This window comes from Bos indicus x Bos taurus, chromosome X (assembly GCF_003369695.1).
Source record: "Bos indicus x Bos taurus breed Angus x Brahman F1 hybrid chromosome X, Bos_hybrid_MaternalHap_v2.0, whole genome shotgun sequence".
NCBI lineage: Eukaryota > Metazoa > Chordata > Mammalia > Artiodactyla > Bovidae > Bos > Bos indicus x Bos taurus.
Window position 1 is genome coordinate 69,963,162 of NC_040105.1, and position 17,633 is coordinate 69,980,794.

The 17,633-nt window shown below is 38.3% G+C and overlaps 1 protein-coding gene across 1 annotated transcript in view; it reads left to right on the plus strand.

The window, feature by feature from the left end:
* ATP7A (ATPase copper transporting alpha) overlaps positions 1 to 17,633 on the plus strand; it is a 130,870-nt gene that overhangs the window by 50,041 nt on the left and 63,196 nt on the right. The window contains exon 2 of the mRNA XM_027535043.1: positions 5,331 to 5,471. Coding sequence (XP_027390844.1) covers positions 5,352 to 5,471 — 120 coding nt within the window. The 5' untranslated portion in view covers positions 5,331 to 5,351. The remainder of the gene's footprint in view (positions 1 to 5,330; positions 5,472 to 17,633) is intronic.

Consider the following 17,633-nt stretch of genomic DNA (forward strand, 5'->3'; position numbering starts at 1 on the left):
TCTAGGACTTTCTCTGGTGTGGTTGTGGGCAGTGTTGGGTCAGTTCATTTTCAGCTAGTTCCTTGGTCTGGCTTATATTTCTCAAGATCTATAGGCCCCCCCCCCCCCATGTAGTCAGTACTAACTACAGGGTTTTAATCTGTTGCACTTGTTACTTCCAAGACGGTTCCCTCTGTTTTAGCTTCTTTTGTTTGCTGGTCTCTTCAGTGTCTGATTTCCGCCCTGACACAAGGGGACGGTGGTGGACACTTTTTTAGGCTCACTTGTTCAGTTGCTGTGGGGAGGGAGGGACACTGCAAACAAATAACACTGGCGTGTGCTCGCAGTGTCTCAGCCACACTGGGCCTGTTCCCGCCCACGCTGCTCAGGCTCTAGGTTGCTCCACCGGGAACTGTCCGAGGCCACCTGGGCTGCATGCACCTCCCAGGTCTAAGCTGCTCAGGTTCAGGTACTCGGGTAGTCCTCAGAGGCGCAGACTCGGTTGGGCCTGCATTTTGTGGCCTTCCCAGGTCTGAGCTGCTCAGGTGATGAGATGTTTGGCGAGCGCGGTTGCTGCGACTTATCTCCTCCCCTGTCCCTGCCACTCGGTTTTCTGGGTGTACAACCAATGCACCTTTTCAGGCGGATGTTGACCATCCAGAACCTCAAGAAGTCTTGTTTAGCAAAGAAGCCTGCTTGCAGTGTGGTAGATAATGCCTCTCTGGGGCTGTGATTGCCCCCTTCCGGCTCTGGCTGCCTGTCACCGGAGGGGGATGGTCTGCAGCCGGCTGTCTTTGTTCAGTCTTTTGTTCTGTGAGGGTACCTGACAGTGTCTCAGGTTAGGGCTTTTCGCATGGTAGCTATCCCACAGTCTGGTTTGCTAGCCCAAGTTAGTTCCTTCAGATTGGCCTTGGGGCATTCAGGCCCAGTCCTTACTCTAAGCAATGCAGACCGTGCCTCCCTGCCCAGCCCCCACTTGCTAGTGGCGGGTGCAGGCGTCTCCGCTGTGAGTTACCTATGGGCACGTAATCTGTGGGTTTTAATTAATTATTTATTTTTCCTCCCAGTTATGTTGCCCTCTGAGGTTCCAAGGCTCACCACAGACTCGGCAGTGAGAGTGTTTCCTGGTGTTTGTTAACTTCTCTCTTTTTAAGACTCCCTTCCTGGAACGAAGCTCCATCCCTACCTCTTTTGTCTCTCTTTTTGCTTTTTATATTTTTTCCTACCTCCTTTCGAAGACAATGGACTGCTTTTCTGGGTGCCTGATGTCCTCTGCCGGCATTCAGAAGTTGTTTTGTGGAATTTACTCAGCGTTTAAATGTTCTTTTGATGAATTTGTTGGGGAGAAAGTGGTCTCACTGTCCTATTCCTCTGCCATCTTAGGACTGCCTCCGATTAATTTTCTTAGCTGTGGTCATAGTATTGTGGTTATGCAGCAGTCCTTAATTCTTTGGAAATGTGTGCTGAAGTATTATGATCTCTAAAACTTAGATTAGAAAAATAAAGCAAATACAGCAAAATGTTAGCAGTTGTTGAATTCACGTGGAGGATATACAGATAGATGTTCATTGTACTATTTCAGGTGTTATGCGTAGTTGAAATTTTTCATAATAAAGATTTGGAAAACAGGAAAGCTATTCACTAATACAATAATATTTAAATTGTAAATTTCATGCAATGGAGAATTCAGACAGCATGAAGAACTTCTTGAGCTGGAGTAGCTAGTTCTAGATCCTCTAAATTTCTACTGTTGTTGTTTAGTCACTAAGTTGTGTCTAACTCTTTTGCGACGTCGTGGACTGTAACTCGCCAGACTCCTCTGTCCATGGGCTTTCCCAGGTAAGAATATTGTAGTGGGTTGCCATTTCCTTCTTCAGGGCATCTTCATGACCCAGGGATTAAACCCACTTCTCCCACTTTGGCAGGCGGATTCTTTATCACTGAGCCACCAGGGAAGCCCTCATTTCTACTGCTTCTTCCCTATTCCACTTACCATTCATTCAAAGATTCAGATTTTGTCCTATTGACAGCAGCTGCTCAAGCTAGAGGAAGGACGATGAAGTTTCTCAGGGTGATGACAGCTTATTTTTACATATAGATTATAAGTCATAGATTACCAGAATGTGAGTATCACTGGTAGTGTGGTTCATTAGAGATTGTTGTTGTTGTTTTTTTTTTTACTTTGAATAAAGGCTGTTTCAAGTAATTAAAAACAAAGTTAGATAAACTATATTCTTTTATATTGAATGGATATTATAATCTATGTAAAAATTGATAATACTAACTGCATAAGAAGAATTAGTGGACATAACTGAATTGTTAAGTGTTGCATTTGGAATAACTGTGGCTCTAACTTTAAATAACAAAAATAGGCTATTTCAGATCAAATCACACTATAAAGTACAGTTCCATAATTAGTGCTAGTTGAAATTAAGACTGAGAAAGATGCAGCTAGTGTTGAATTTTTCTTTCAGCTTTGTGAAAATTTTTACATTTAAAAAATGGATATGGAAAACAGTATAGATGTTCTAAAAAATTAATAAGCAGAATTATCATATGATCTACTAACTCCTGGGTATTTATCAAAGGGAAATGAAATCATTATCTCAAAGATAGTTGCACCCCCATATTCATTGCAGCATTATTTGCAACAGTCAACACGTCAAAACAACCAATGCCCGTCTGTGGATGAATAGATAAAGAAAATGTGATATACATATACATATTATTCAGCCATAAAAATGAAGAAAATCCTACCACTTGTGATAACATGGATGGACCTTGAGGGCATTATGCTAAGTGAAATAAGTCAGTCAGAGAAAGACAAATATTGTATGAACTCACTTATATGTGGAATCTGAAAAAACCTGAACTCATAGACACAGAGAACAGATTGATGGGTTGGTTACCAGAGGTAGGGGGTGGGGAGTGGGCGAAATGGATGAAGGTGGTTAAAAGATGTAAACTCCTAGCTATAAGATAAATAAGTCCTGAGGATAAAATGTACAGCATGGTGACTATAGTTAGCAATATTCTATTGTATTTTTGAAGGTCACTAAGACAGTAGACGGAGAAGGCAGTGGCACCCCACTCCAGTACTCTTGCCTGGAAAATCCCATGGGTGGAGGAGCCTGGTAGGCTGCAGTCCATGGGGTCGCTAAGAGTCGGACGCGACTGAGCGACTTCACTTTCACTTTTCACTTTCATGCATTGGAGAAGGAAATGGCACCCCAGTCCAGTATTCTTGCCTGGAGAATCCCTGGGATGGGGGAGCCTGGTGGGCTGCCATCTATGGGGTCGCACAGAGTTGGACACAACTGAAGCAACTTAGCAGCAAGACAGTAGACCTTAAAAGTTCTCATCACAAGAAAAAATTGTAACTATGTGTGGTGATGGATGTTAACTTTTGGTGGTACTTTTGCAGTATATACACGTATCAAATCATTGTATTGTACACTTAAAACTAATATGTTATATATCAATTATATCAATAAAATGGAAATTTCATGTGATTCAAACTAATTATCAATGGGAAAAAAAAGACTCCTGCCTTCATAGAATTTTCATTTTAATGAGGAGTTTATTACAGTATAACATATTATTCTAAAATTTAGTGGCTTAAAAAAACCAACAATTATTATCTCACAGTTTCTGTGGGTCATGAATTTGGGAGTGGTATAGATGGGTGGTTCTGGCCCACGATCTCTCATGAGGTTGTAAGTCTGTATGTCAGCTGAGGCTGCAGGCATCTAAAGACATAACTGAGTCTGAAGAATCAGCATCCAAGACAGTTCACTCACCTGTTTATTGGCAGGCGGCCTTATGTCTTTGCTGGTTATTGATTGTAGGCCTCAATTTCTCACCATGTCAGCCTCTCCATAATGCTGCTTGAGTGTCCTCATGACATAGCAGGTGGCTTCCCCTAGATGGGGTGATTGAAGAGAGAGGACAAGGAGCAAGCCACAATGACTTTTTCCCCCAACTGCAGTGCCTTTTATCTTGGAAATCATACATTGTCACTTCCACTAGTGATTTGGAAGCAAGTCACTGAATTGAGGCCACATGCGATTTGATCTCTTGATCAAATTTGATATCTTGAATGAAGGAGTTGTTAAATTTGATCTCTTGAGTGAAGGAGTGACAATTCATGAACACATTTTAAAACAACAACAGGAAGACAGATAATAAGCAATAAACATAGCAAGTAAATTAATGGAGCTTATTAGAAGGTTTTAAGTTCTATGAAAATAAGAAAAAAAGAGGGCAGAAATAAGGGGAATTAAAGTATGTGTGTGTGTGGAAGGGATGTAGGTTGCAATTTTCAACAAGGTGGTCAGTGTAAGACTCGTTAGGAAGATTAGATTTGAGTAAACACTTGAAAGAGATGAAGAAGTTAGCTAAGCAGATATCTAAGAGAAGAAAGCACTAAATCAAAGGAATAGGTGACCTAAAAGTGCTGGGATGGGAGTAAAATGAGGCGAGAGAAAAGAATGCTAACCGTAGTATATTAGTAGTGTATTTTCAGTTGGGCAGGTGGGAATGTTGAAGGATTCTTTTTTCTTTTTCTTTTAACTTAAAGTTTTTTTTTTTTAAGTTTTTATTCTATATTAGAGCATACTTGATTAGCAATTTTGTGTTAGTTTCAGGTATATAGCTAAGTGATTGAGTTATACATATACATGTATGTATTCTTTTTTCAAATTCTTTTCCCGTTTAGGTTATTACAGACGCTCCCTGTGCTATACAGTAGGTCCCTATTGGTTATCTATTTTAAATATAGTAGTGTATATGTTGGAGAAGGAAATGGCAACCCACTCCAGTGTTCTTGCCTGGAGAATCCCAGAGACGGGGGAGCCTGATGGGCTGCCGTCTATGGCTTTGCACAGAGTCGGACACTACTGAAGTGACTTAGCAGCTTAGCAGTGTATATGTGACAGTCCCAAATTCCCAATCTATCCCTGCTTCCCACCTTCCCCCCCAAAACCATAAGTTCCTTTTCTAAGTCTGTGAGTCTGCTTCTGGCTTTGTAAATAAGTTCATTTGTATCATTTTTGTAGATGCCACATATAAATTATATCATATGATATTTGTCTTTCTCTGTCTGACTTATTTCACTTTGTATGATAATCTCTAGGTCCATCCATGTTGCAAATGGCATGGTTCATTCTTTTTTATGGCCGAGTAATATTCCACTGTATGTACCACATCTTTATCCATTCATCTGTTGGTGAATATTTAGGTTGTTTCCATGTCTTGGCTATTGTAAACAGCACTGCAGTGAACACAGGGGTACATGTAAGAGGAAGGGTTATTTCCATGGCTGATATTAATAAGTTTATTGTTTCTAATAGGAATGTAAAGAAGAAATCAAAATGGATCTGAGTATGAGTGTGAATTCTGTCACCATCTCTGTTGAGGGAATGACATGTAGTTCCTGTGTTTGGACCATTGAACAGCAGATTGGAAAACTGAATGGTGTACATCATATTAAAGTAAGTTACTCCTTGGAAATCAGTGCTGTTGACTGGAATTCTTCTTGGAAATTATACTTCTAACACTGAAATAGATGCAGAAACACTAACATGTATGACATAAAGACAGTCATACTTCAAACCGTGAAGCTGAGTAAGTTTTCTTTGGCCCATTAACTTATTTCCTTGTTAAAGGCAATAATAAATTATATATTTTTAAAATTTAAAAACATCTGAAGATTGAGTCTTGATGTTATGGTTGTATCAGTTTATATTTTATAAGTATAGGTGCTGACATGAGTTTGAACAAACTTTATACTGGTGTGCAAAGAGTCAGACAAGACTTATCGACTGAACAACAACAACAGTATTTTTTATTACTGTTGATGTCATATTAAACTAAAATACATGTTCTCAAAGGAAGGATCATGGGGTTTCTTTCTCTTTTATATCATGACAGTTAGTATGTTTAGTAATAATGTAGTCTTCCTTAAGAACATGCATACAAAGTGTAACTCATTTTCTAAACATTTCACTTTAGTTTTTAATTGCAAAACTAAAATAGACTTTTGTTAGACAATCTTAACAAATTCCTGCTGTAATTCATCTCAGAGTCCTACTTAGTGAAAAAGAGTGATTTATCATATATTATAGTTTCTTTGTGCTGCTGCTGCTAAGTCGCTTCAGTCATGTCCGACTCTGTGCGACCCCGTAGACAGCAGCCCACCAGGCTCCCCTGTCCCTGGGATTCTTCAGGCAAGAACACTGGAGTGGGTTGCCATTTCCTTCTCCAATGCATGAAAGTGAAAAATGAAAGTGAAGTCGTTCAGTCATGTCCGACTCTTCGTGACCCCATAGTTTTTCTTACTTATGTATAATAATTATAATAACAATTCATGTTCACTACAGAGAAACCAGAGAAGGCGATGGGACCCCACTCCAGTACTCTTGCCTGGAAAATCCCATGGATGGAGGAGCCTGGTAGGCTGCAGTCCATGGGGTCACTAGGAGTCAGACACAACTGAAACAACTTAGCAGCAGCAGCAGTAGCAAGCTTTGTTTAACACCTTTTAAACACAAAAGCCAAAAGTAGCAAAGTCAGCACAGGACTACCCCAAAGGAAACAAAATGATACCATGCCCCCTATATCCTGTAAAAAATGTCTTTTAATGTTTCCTGTGCTCGTTTTTTTTTTTTTTTTTTGACATAGACATAGTGTGTTAAAGCTGCAAGTGGTCTTAGATATGACTTAAGTAGTCTAACCCCCTCATTTTACACATGGACAGACTGAAGCCCAGATAAGGAAGTGATTTGTGCTAAATTACACAGCTACCTAATACCAGATAAAACTAGAACTCAAGTTCCATGATTCCTGGGCCAGAATGTTTTCTGGTCATACAGTGTTTACAGATGCATTTTAATTTGCATATGGTTCTCAAACTTGTGATCTCCAATTTATTCTGTCACATAACTTCCAAAAAAAAAAAAAGCCTGGTATTTTCATCATCAACTTGCTTCCTACCACAAAATTGCTGTTTTAGCTCTGTGTCACTATTCTCTATATAAATTCTTCTCAGAATAATTCTAGTATTTTTGGCATGAGATACCTTGAATTATATTTTATGTGTCACTGTCTTTTTAATTTTTCTATTTCCATGTTCATAAAGGTGTCTTTGATGTTAAAGCCTTTGGGGTTAAAAATATGTTTTGATGAAGTCCAACTTTCTCAGTTTCAGCACTGTTGACATTTTGGGCCAGATAACTCTTTGTCTTAGGAGAGTGCTTTGAAGGATGTTTAGCAACATCCCTGGCCTCTAACCATGAGATGCCAGTAGCCTCTCCTTCCACTTGTGACAACCAAAAATGTCTCCAGACATTGCCACTGTTCCCTAGGGATGAAATTGCCCTTGGTTGAAGATCACTCCTGTAGTCCCTTCTCAGAGAACCTCTGTTATATACCCTTTGGCTCTTTAGTTATTGTTTGATGATGGCAAATTGATTTTCAAACAGGCTCATGTGCCCCTTTCTCTTCATATTAGCTTCTTATGGTTCTTTTTTGCCAGTGACAGGTATAGTGAACAGTGTTTCTCAAACCACAGCATGAGAATCACCTGTAAGGCTTGTAAAACATAGATTGCTTTAAAACATAAAACACCCAGAGTTTCTGTTTTAGTAGTAGATCTGAATGGGGCCTAAGAACTTAACTATATCTGTGGTTCTGGGACCACAGTTTAAGAACCATTGTATTGCATGAGTTATACTTACACTAAAGATTATTTGTCATTTGTTTGAAATTTAATTTAACTGGGTCTGTCCTATATTTTCATTTACTAAATCTAGTTGGTAACCTACTTTGAAATCATTCTCCTTTACTTTTAGACCCTCATAAGCACTGATTTATTTATTGTTCCTATAGCTTTAATTTTTAAAAACTACCATATAAATGGAATCATATAATATATAGTCTTTTGAGCCTGGCATCTTTCATTTAACATTGTGCATCTGAGATTCATCCATGTTGTTGCATGTATCACTGGCTCTTTCCTTTTTGTTTCTGAGGCATTATTCTCTTGTGTGGATTGTACCAAAGTTTGTTTACCCATTCATCTATTGAGAGACATTGCATTGTTTTCACTTTCTTTTGTGATTATGAAAAATCCTCTGAATGTTCACATCCAAATCTTTGTGTGGACATAAGTTTTAATTTCTCTTAGGCAGATTCCTAGGATTGGATTTGTTCTATCATGTGGTAAGTGTATGTTCAACTTTTTGAGACACTGGCAAATGATTTACCATAGTAGCTATACTATTTTATGTTCCCACCACCAATGTTTGAGGATTCCACTTTTCTCACATTCTCTACAACACTTTGTGTTACCAGTCCTTTTAGTTTCAGACATTCTCGTGGGTATGTAGTGGTATCTCAATTCTCATTCTCTTAATGGATAACGATATTGAGTATCTTTTTTTGTGCTTCTTAGGCATTTGTATACCTTGTATACCTTCTCTGTGAAATGTCTGTCAAACCTCTTGTGAAATTTTTAGCTGCATGTTTTGTTATTGTTCAATTTTGATTGTTTTCTATATATTCTGAATATGTCTTCTCTTAGATATGTGTCTTCCAATTTTTTCCCCAGTCCGTGGGTTGACTTTTTAATCTTTTAAAAGTGTCTTTCCCAGAGCAGCAGTTTTTACTTTTGTTGAATTCCAATTTATCCACTTTTTTTATGGAGCATGCTTTTGGTGTCATTGCTAAGAAATCTTGACCTTACCCAAGATCACAAAGATTTTACACCTGTGTCTTCTAAAAGATTTTACATTTAGATCTATGATACATTTTAATTAATTAATCCATAATCTGTATACATTATGAAGTATGAGTTGAGGTTAATTGTCTTAAATATGGGTGTCCAGTTTGCTAAGCAGCTCTATTTGTTGAAAAGTTTATTTTTTCCCCATTGAATTGCCTTTGCACCTTTGTTGAAGCTCAATTTACCATATACTTATGGATATATTTCTGTATACTCTGTTCTGGTCTATTGATCTGTGTGTCTGTCCTGTAAATATCACACAATCTTGATTATTGTAGCTTTGTAATGAACCTTAAAATCAAGTAGTATAATTTCTCAACTTTGTTATTTTTCATAATTGTTTTGGCTATTCTATTTTCTTTCCCTGTATACATAAATTTTAAAATCAGTATATAGGTTTCTACAAAAATATAGCCTGGGATTTTGACTGTGACTGTGTTGATTCTATAGATCTATTTGGATAGAATTAACATCTTAATAATACTAAGTATTCAAACCTTTGTACATGATATAGCTCTCCATTTATTTAGGTATTCCTTATCAGGGATCTGTAGTTTTCATTGTACAGATCCTGCATATATTTTATTAAACTTACATTAAGTATTTTCTGTTTTTAGATGATGTTTAAATGGTACTTTTAAAAAAATTTTAATTTCAGTTGTTCATTACAAACATACAGAAATGCGGTTGGTTTTTGTATGTTGACTTTGTATCCTGAACTTTGCTAAACTGTCATTAAATCTGTTAGCTTCTCTGTAGATTCTTTGAGATTTTCCACATAAGCAATTATATCATCAGGGCATAAAAATAGTTTTATTTCTTCCTTTCTAGTCTGTATGTCTTTTATTCATTTTCTGTCTAGAACTTCCATTACAATTTTTAATAGGAGTGTTGAAAGTGAACATTTGTGTCTTGTTCCTGATTAAGGGGGAAAACATTGTCCTTCACCTTTAAGTATTGTATTAGTGTAGGGTTTTGTAGATGCCCTGTATCAGGTTAAGGAAATTCTTTCCTCTTCCTGGTTTTCTGAGAGCTTTTATTTGTAATCATGAATAGATGTTGAATTTTTTCAAGTGCTTTTTCTACATCTAGAGGTGATCATATTGTTTTTCTTCCTTAAGGCTGTTAATATGGTGAATTACATTGATTGATTTTCAAATGTTATACTAGCCATGCATTCCCAGGATAAGCCCAACTTGGTCAAATAATACTTTTAATGAAAAATTTCAAACATACACAGAAGTACAACTTGTACCTGTCACCCACAGAATTCCTTGCTATTTATTTTCATGACAGCATCATTTGATTTTGATAATGTATTTTGCTGATGCTTTTGAAGATTTGTTCTGGGCCTTCCTGCCTGTTGTACTTTGTTTAAGGTAGAGGTCCCTGACTCTGCTTAGTCGCTCAGTCATGCCCAATTCTTTGCGACCCCATGGACTGCAGCATGCCAGGCTCCTCTGTTCATGGGTATGTTCCAGGCAAGAATACTGGATGGGTTGCCATGCCCTCCTCTGGGGATCTTCCCAATTCAGGGACCGAACCTAGGTCTCCCACACTGTGGAAGGATTCTTTACCGTCTGAGCCACCAGGAAATCCCTGACTAATGGATTGGAAATTCCTAGTATATCTCCATGCCATTTTCAAGCTTTTTTGCTGCCCCCTGTCCATTTCCTTTTTTCTTGTCACTCTTCAGAATTCTCAGCATTGTTTGGAGCATAATTTCAGCAGTCTTTCCCATGCTTCATTCAGTTTGGTTCCCCACTTGTTCTCTCCTATATCTCTTCAACTTGTATCCCAGGGCCCAAAGACGTTAACAATATCTCCTTGCCAAAAGTTTGGGGATTTCTACTATAATGATGTTAATATATGGAGGCTTTTTCTTAAATATACTGTGAAATGCTGACTCTTCAGCATGTTTATTTTTATTTCCAGGGCTTAATGAGTCAATGTGTAATTTTAACTGAGTTGTATCTTCATTTGTATAATGTACTTATTGTTTTAATATATTGTTTAAGCTTTCATCATCATTAAAACAACTTTATATTGGTTGTGGTTCTATTTACTGGAAGTTTTCTGTAATTTTTCCTTTATTCAGTATTCATTACAATGATGACAGAAAGTTAATGCAACTTTGGAATTTGATCAGCTTGCATCAGTCCTAAAAAGGTTTTTCTTTGACTAGTTCAGATCCATATGCAAAAGATAAATTTTAGACATGCTGCCCAGAGTAGATGTAAATATTCTAAAGGGAACTTTATCTAACTGGACATCAGATTTACTACAGGATTTAGAATTAGGAATCTGATGGATTCTAATAATAAGAAGCTCATTACATATTTTAAATGCTCGAATCATTAAATTCGAGCATACACCAGAATGCTTTGTGTATCTCCAGATCAAATACTTATGGGAGTTCTTTCTTTTAATCTTAATCTAAACATTAAGTTTTTACCCCTTCTTCAGAGATTTCAAATGGATTTTAGCTTTTCAGTGAAGTACGTGATTCATGCTTTCTTGTCCTTACAGTGTTCTTGTCTGTGATTCATACGTCTCATAAGATCTTAAGCAAATTAGCTTCAGTTTGCCTTGTTTTTATTACCAAAAAAATTGGCTAATTGGCACATAGTGATATTTCATGGAATTTGATACAAAATTTCACCACATGTTGTGCTGCCAATATGTTGACAGTTATTTTCTACATCTGAAACTCTATGTGTTTTTTTCCATGTCTAAATCTTATATTCATCTTGGCCAGAGAGGACAAAGTAAACTGTATCCATTTTACTATTTGGGAAGAAAGTACTGTTTCTCATTTGCTTACTAAACTACACACTCTGGTCAGATGAGACTATGTTGATGGTTGTGGCAGGAAAATCTTTCTTTACATAGTATAATATGCTTTTTGCTGAGTTTTCTGTCCTGTAGGTATCCATGTGAATACTTAGTTTTCACTTTCACATGCTCCAAATGTAGGGTTTCCTCTGATTCTCCAGGCAAGGATACTGGAGTGGGTTGCCATGCCCTCCTTCAGGGGATCGTTCTGACCCAAGAGTCAAACCAGTGTCTCTTACGTCTCCTGCATTGGCAGGCAGGTTCTTTACCACTAATGCCACCTGGGAAGCCTCATTTACCATCTACCTTGGCATAACTACAATCTTAGAGGCTTTCTGATTGCCTCCTCCCCTCCTCCCTGGCCTAAGGACATGGCTGCCTTTAATTTGTTTTGAAGAGAGAGCCAAGTTGGAAAAGCTGAGAGATGACAGGTAACTTTTATTAACTCTACTACAGGTTTTCTCCAAAGTGTTTGTATTCAAAATACTCAAATTTATAAAAATATTTTGCAGTTTTTCACTAATTGTAACTGTCCAAAAATCAGACAGATATTTTTGCAATTTGTTAATTAGAAAAGAGGATGGAAAAAATAGCTCTGCAACCTTCACTCTCAAAACTTTAAAAATAGCAACCCCACTGCTGGGCATACACACTGAGGAAACCAGAAGGGAAAGAGACACGTGTACCCCAATGTTCATCGCAGCACTGTTTATAATAGCCAAGACATGGAAGCAACCTAGATGTCCATCAGCAGATAAATGGATAAGAAAGCTGTGGTACATATACACAATGGAGTATTACTCAGCCATTAAAAAGAATACATTTGAATCAGTTCTAATGAGGTGGATGAAACTGGAGCCTATTATACAGAGTGAAGTAAGCCAGAAGGAAAAACATAAATACAGTATTCTAACGCATATATATGGAATTTAGAAAGATGGTAACAATAACCCTGTGTACGAGACAGCAAAAGAGACACTGATGTATAGAACAGTCTTATGGACTCTGTGGGAGAGGGAGAGGGTGGGAAGATTTGGGAGAATGACATTGTAACATGTAAAATATCATGTAAGAAACGAGTTGCCAGTCCAGGTTCGATGCACGATACTGGATGCTTGGGGCTAGTGCACTGGGACGACCCAGAGGGATGGTATGGGGAGGGAGGAGGGAGGAGGGTTCAGGATGGGGAACACATGTATACCTGTGGTGGATTCATTTTGATGTTTGGCAAAACTAATACAATTATGTAAAGTTTAAAAATAAAATAAAATTTAAAAAAAAATGAATAATTTAATTTCAGTGAATAAGTATGACATCTGTACCTGACTTATCCTCAAGTGAAATCAATTAAACTTCTCCACTTGAGCTGAAATGGCTGGTGCTAGGGGCCAGGAAAGATATAAGCATCTGAATGGAGAGTTCCAAAGAATAGCAAGGAGAGATAAGAAAGCCTTCCTCAGCGATCAATGCAAAGAAATAGAGGAAAACAACAGATGGGAAAGACTAGAGATCTCTTCAAGAAAATTAGAGATACCAAGGGAACATTTCATGCAAAAATGGGCTCGATAAAGGACAGAAATGGTATGGACCTAAGAGAAGCAGAAGATATTAAGAAGAGGTGGCAAGAATACACAGAAGAACTGTACAAAAAAGATCTTCACGACCCAGATAATCCTGATGGTGTGATCACTGACCTAGAGCCAGACATCCTGGAATGTGCAGTCAAGTGGGCCTTAGAAAGCATCACTACAAACAAAGCTAGTGGAGGTGATGGAATTCCAGTTGAGCTATTCCAAATCCTGAAAGATGATGCTGTGAAAGTGCTGCACTCAATATGCCAGCAAATTTGGAAAACTCAGCAGTGGCCACAGGACTGGAAAAGGTCAGTTTTCATTCCAATCCCAAAGAAAGGCAATGCCAAAGAATGCTCAAACTACTGCACAATTGCACTCATCTCACACACGGTAAAGTAATGCTCAAAATTCTCCAAGCCAGGCTTCAGCAATGTGTGAACCGTGAACTTCCAGATGTTCAAGCTTGTTTTAGAAAAGGCAGAGGAACCAGAGATTAAATTGCCAACATCTGTGGGATCATGGAAAAAGCAAGAGAGTTCCAGAAAAACATCTATTTCTGCTTTATTGACTATGCCAAAGCCTTTGACTGTGTGGATCACAATAAACTGTGGAAAATTCTGAAAGAGATGGGAGTACCAGAGCACCTGACCTGCCTCTTGAGAAACCTATATGCAGGTCAGGAAGCAACAGTTAGAACTGGACATGGAACAACAGACTGGTTCCAAATAGGAAAAGGAGTACGTCAAGGCTGTATATTGTCACCCTGCTTATTTAACTTCTATGCAGAGTACATCATGAGAAACGCTGGACTGGAAGAAGCACAGGCTGGAATCAAGATTGCTGGGAGAAATATCAGTAACCTCAGATATGCAGATGATACCACCCTTATGGCAGAAAGTGAAGAGGAACTAAAAAGCCTCTTGATGAAAGTGAAAGTGGAGAGTGAAAAAGTTGGCTTAAAGCTCAACATTCAGAAAATGAAGATCATGGCATCTGGTCCCATCACTTCATGGGAAAACAGTGGAAACAGTGTCAGACTTTATTTTTTGGGGCTCCAAAATCACTCCAGATGCTGATTGCAGCCATGAAATTAAAAGACGCTTACTCCTTGGAAGAAAAGTTATGACTAACCTAGACAGCATATTGAAAAGCAGAGACATTACTTTGCCAACAAAGGTCCGTCTAGTCAAAGCTATGGTTTTTCCAATAGTCGTGTATGGATGTGAGAGTTGGACTGTGAAGAAGGCTGAGGGCCGAAGAATTGATGCTTTTGAACTGTGGTGTTGGAGAAGACTCTTGAGAGTCCCTTGGACTGCAAGGAGATCCAACCAGTCCATTCCGAAGGAGATCAGCCCTGGGATTTCTTTGGAAGGAATGATGCTAAAGCTGAAACTCCAGTACTTTGGCCACCTTATGCGAAGAGTTGACTCATTGGAAAAGACTCTGATGCTGGGAGGGATTGGGGGCAGGAGGAGAAGGGGATGACAGAGGATGAGATGGCTGGATGGCATCACTGACTCGATGGACATGAGTCTGAGTGAACTCCGAGAGTTGGTGATGGACAGGGAGGCCTGGCGTGCTGTGATTCATGGGGTCGCAGAGAGTCAGACACGATTGAGCAACTGAACTGAACTGAGGGGCAGAATAGAAGCTAGGTCTTACTAATTAAGTGTGTGCTAATTTCAGTAAAGCTGTTTTAACCATCTAGAAACTAGTTCACATAGTTTTTCTCCAAATTACTTAGGTTCTTATTGTCTACTGCCAACTAATGTATTTTCCAAAACCCTCAACTCTCTGACAAACTGGTTTAGATTATTAAATTTTCCCTGTTATCTATGTAAAGCTAAAGGATGACATTCTCTTTGACATTTGCAAGTACATTCCTGTATAAATTTTCCCCTAGAGACTTATTGCACCCCACTCATATGTAAGGCTGCTATGTTTACTGCATCTTCCCAGAATTCACCTCTGCTTAATATGACCTATCTAAAGTCAGAAAAATGCAATTAAATTGAATTATGCTGTACAAGAAAAGTAGCAGAACTATAACATGAAAGCACTTTGTGTTATCAACAGTGATTTATATGGATCCTAGTGACAGATACTTAAGGCTGTACTTTCCTGAGTACATTCATAATTTGTTTGCTAAAAATGAAGGTAGACATGCTTTTTCTGCCTTTTCCAGCTCTGCCTCTACAGTCAAAAGCCCATATGATAGAGTATACTAGTAATCCTTCTTCTTTTCTCCTTCCTTTAAAAAGTATATTACTAAGTGTTGCTTTCTAGGCCCAGAGACAGATTTATGGTGAAGTTAAGCTTAAGTGTCAGAGCCTGCCACTTGCATCTTCCCCTTCTAAGACCTGGAAGGAATTGTAGCAGTGTTCCCATGGTTATCTGTTTTTGTGAAAGTAAAATAATTTAACCACAATCTTTTAAATCCATTGTCTACTTCCACTTCGACCCACCTCTTTTAGACTTCCCTTTTATGTAAGTAGTATTGGATGTGCCATAGGCATTTTGGGGATCTGATTAATAGGCTGAATTGAGGATATGTTTAGTTTGGGGTTAGTAAAATATTTGGCTGTAAGGGGCTTCCCAGGTGGTGCTAGTGGTAAAGAATCTGCCTGCCAATGCAGGAGACACATGAGATGCAGGAGACACGGGTTCGATCCCTGGGTCAGGAAGAAGGGAATGGAGAAGGGAATGGCTACCCACTCCAGTATTCTTGCCTGGAGAATTTAATGGACAGAGGAGCTGGGCAGGCTACAATCCATGGGGTCGCAAAGAGTCAGACATGACTGAGCATGCGTGCGCACATGGGCATGCATGCATATACACACACGGTTCTTAGTTGCTTCTGTGTATAATGAAATTTGTGCTACAGGTTCTGGTAGGATAATGTCCTTACCACCCATGATGCCAACTCACCAGGGTCATGGCACAAAGGAGTTAGGGCCTAGTATAAAAGTGATAAATGAGTGTTATCAATTCAAAGAGTATTTAAAACTAGTTCACTGCACAAGTAAACTTTTCTGAAATGCCCTGAGATCTTATTGTTCATATATGAAAGAAACTTGATAGTTTTCCCAAATTTGACAATCATATATAAAATGATTTTACAAAATCACTGTTAAATGAAGCAGCAGAGTACATATATAGCCAAACATGTAGAAAGAGAAAATATTATACAGGTGTAGGAGGTATTATTAATAAAAAAGTTACTTTAGTGGATTTTATGGTATTTGGTAAGTTTCAAAACTTTATAACTTGTAATTTTGTTACTCATTTAGAATATTTACATTTGTACAGATGTTTTTACATTTATAGTTTTGTGCTATTTTCCTTAATGAAGGTCCCTCAAAATGCTTACATTTCAGAGGCCACAAAAGGTGGATTCACCTCTTTCTAGGCACTGTATGGAGAATTGTCCTTGTCCGAACATAATTTATGGTCAGAATGCAGCTTAAGATGTTAACACATAAATATTGGTCACTTCTCAAAGACTGTTAAGGTTTAAATTTTCTGGATCATAGTTTCTGAGATTATAATTAAGACTAATGTGTAGTCAATTCAGGAGAAGGCAATGGCACCCCACTCCAGTACTCTTGCCTGGAAAATCCCATGGATGGAGGAGCCTGGTGGGCTGCAGTCCATGGGGTCTCGAGGAGTCGGACACGACTGAGCGATGTCACTTTCACTTTTCACTTTCCTGCATTGGAGAAGGAAATGGCAACCCACTCCAGTGTTCTTGCCTGGAGAATCCCAGGGACTGGGGAGCCTGGTGGGCTGCCATCAATGGGGTCGCACACAGTCGGACACGACTGAAGTGACTTAGCAGCAGCAGCAGCAGTAGTCAGTTCAGAAACCAGATTTAAAGAGGACATTGTTTCAGCTAAGTCTTGGAGCTGTTTGTTGTATTTGGAATAAAACTCTGATATGAATTAATATAGTTATGATGTTAAAGTCAAAGAGATGTTTGTTGTGTTTGGAATAAAACTCTGATATGAATTAATATAATTGTGATGTTAAATTGAGTATGATTGTTTTATTTAAAAAATGTTGCAGTGGAACAGATTAGAGATTTAATTAACAGGATTCAAGGCAAGTGAATAGTCAAGAAGTCTCTAATTTTGAAATAAGTAGAATGAATATGATTATACCTCTTTGCAGCTTCAGCATTTAAATATATTTGGGGTATTATGTCTTAAATTGCAAAGTTTATAAATGAGTGTTATACTTTTGTTCTGCCAAGACTGTAGACTTTAAAGAGATTAACTTGAAGCTTTATTTAATCACCCCAGTGGTCTGTTCAGGGGGAAAATAAAATGGGTAGATAATGTGAAGGTCTTTCTCTGAGATTGGCCTTTTTGAAAGTGGTAATGTAACATTAAATTTAGTTAGATATAAGCACCAAATGACTCTAAAGGTTAATTCCTTATTAACAGATTACTTTGTCCTTGAAA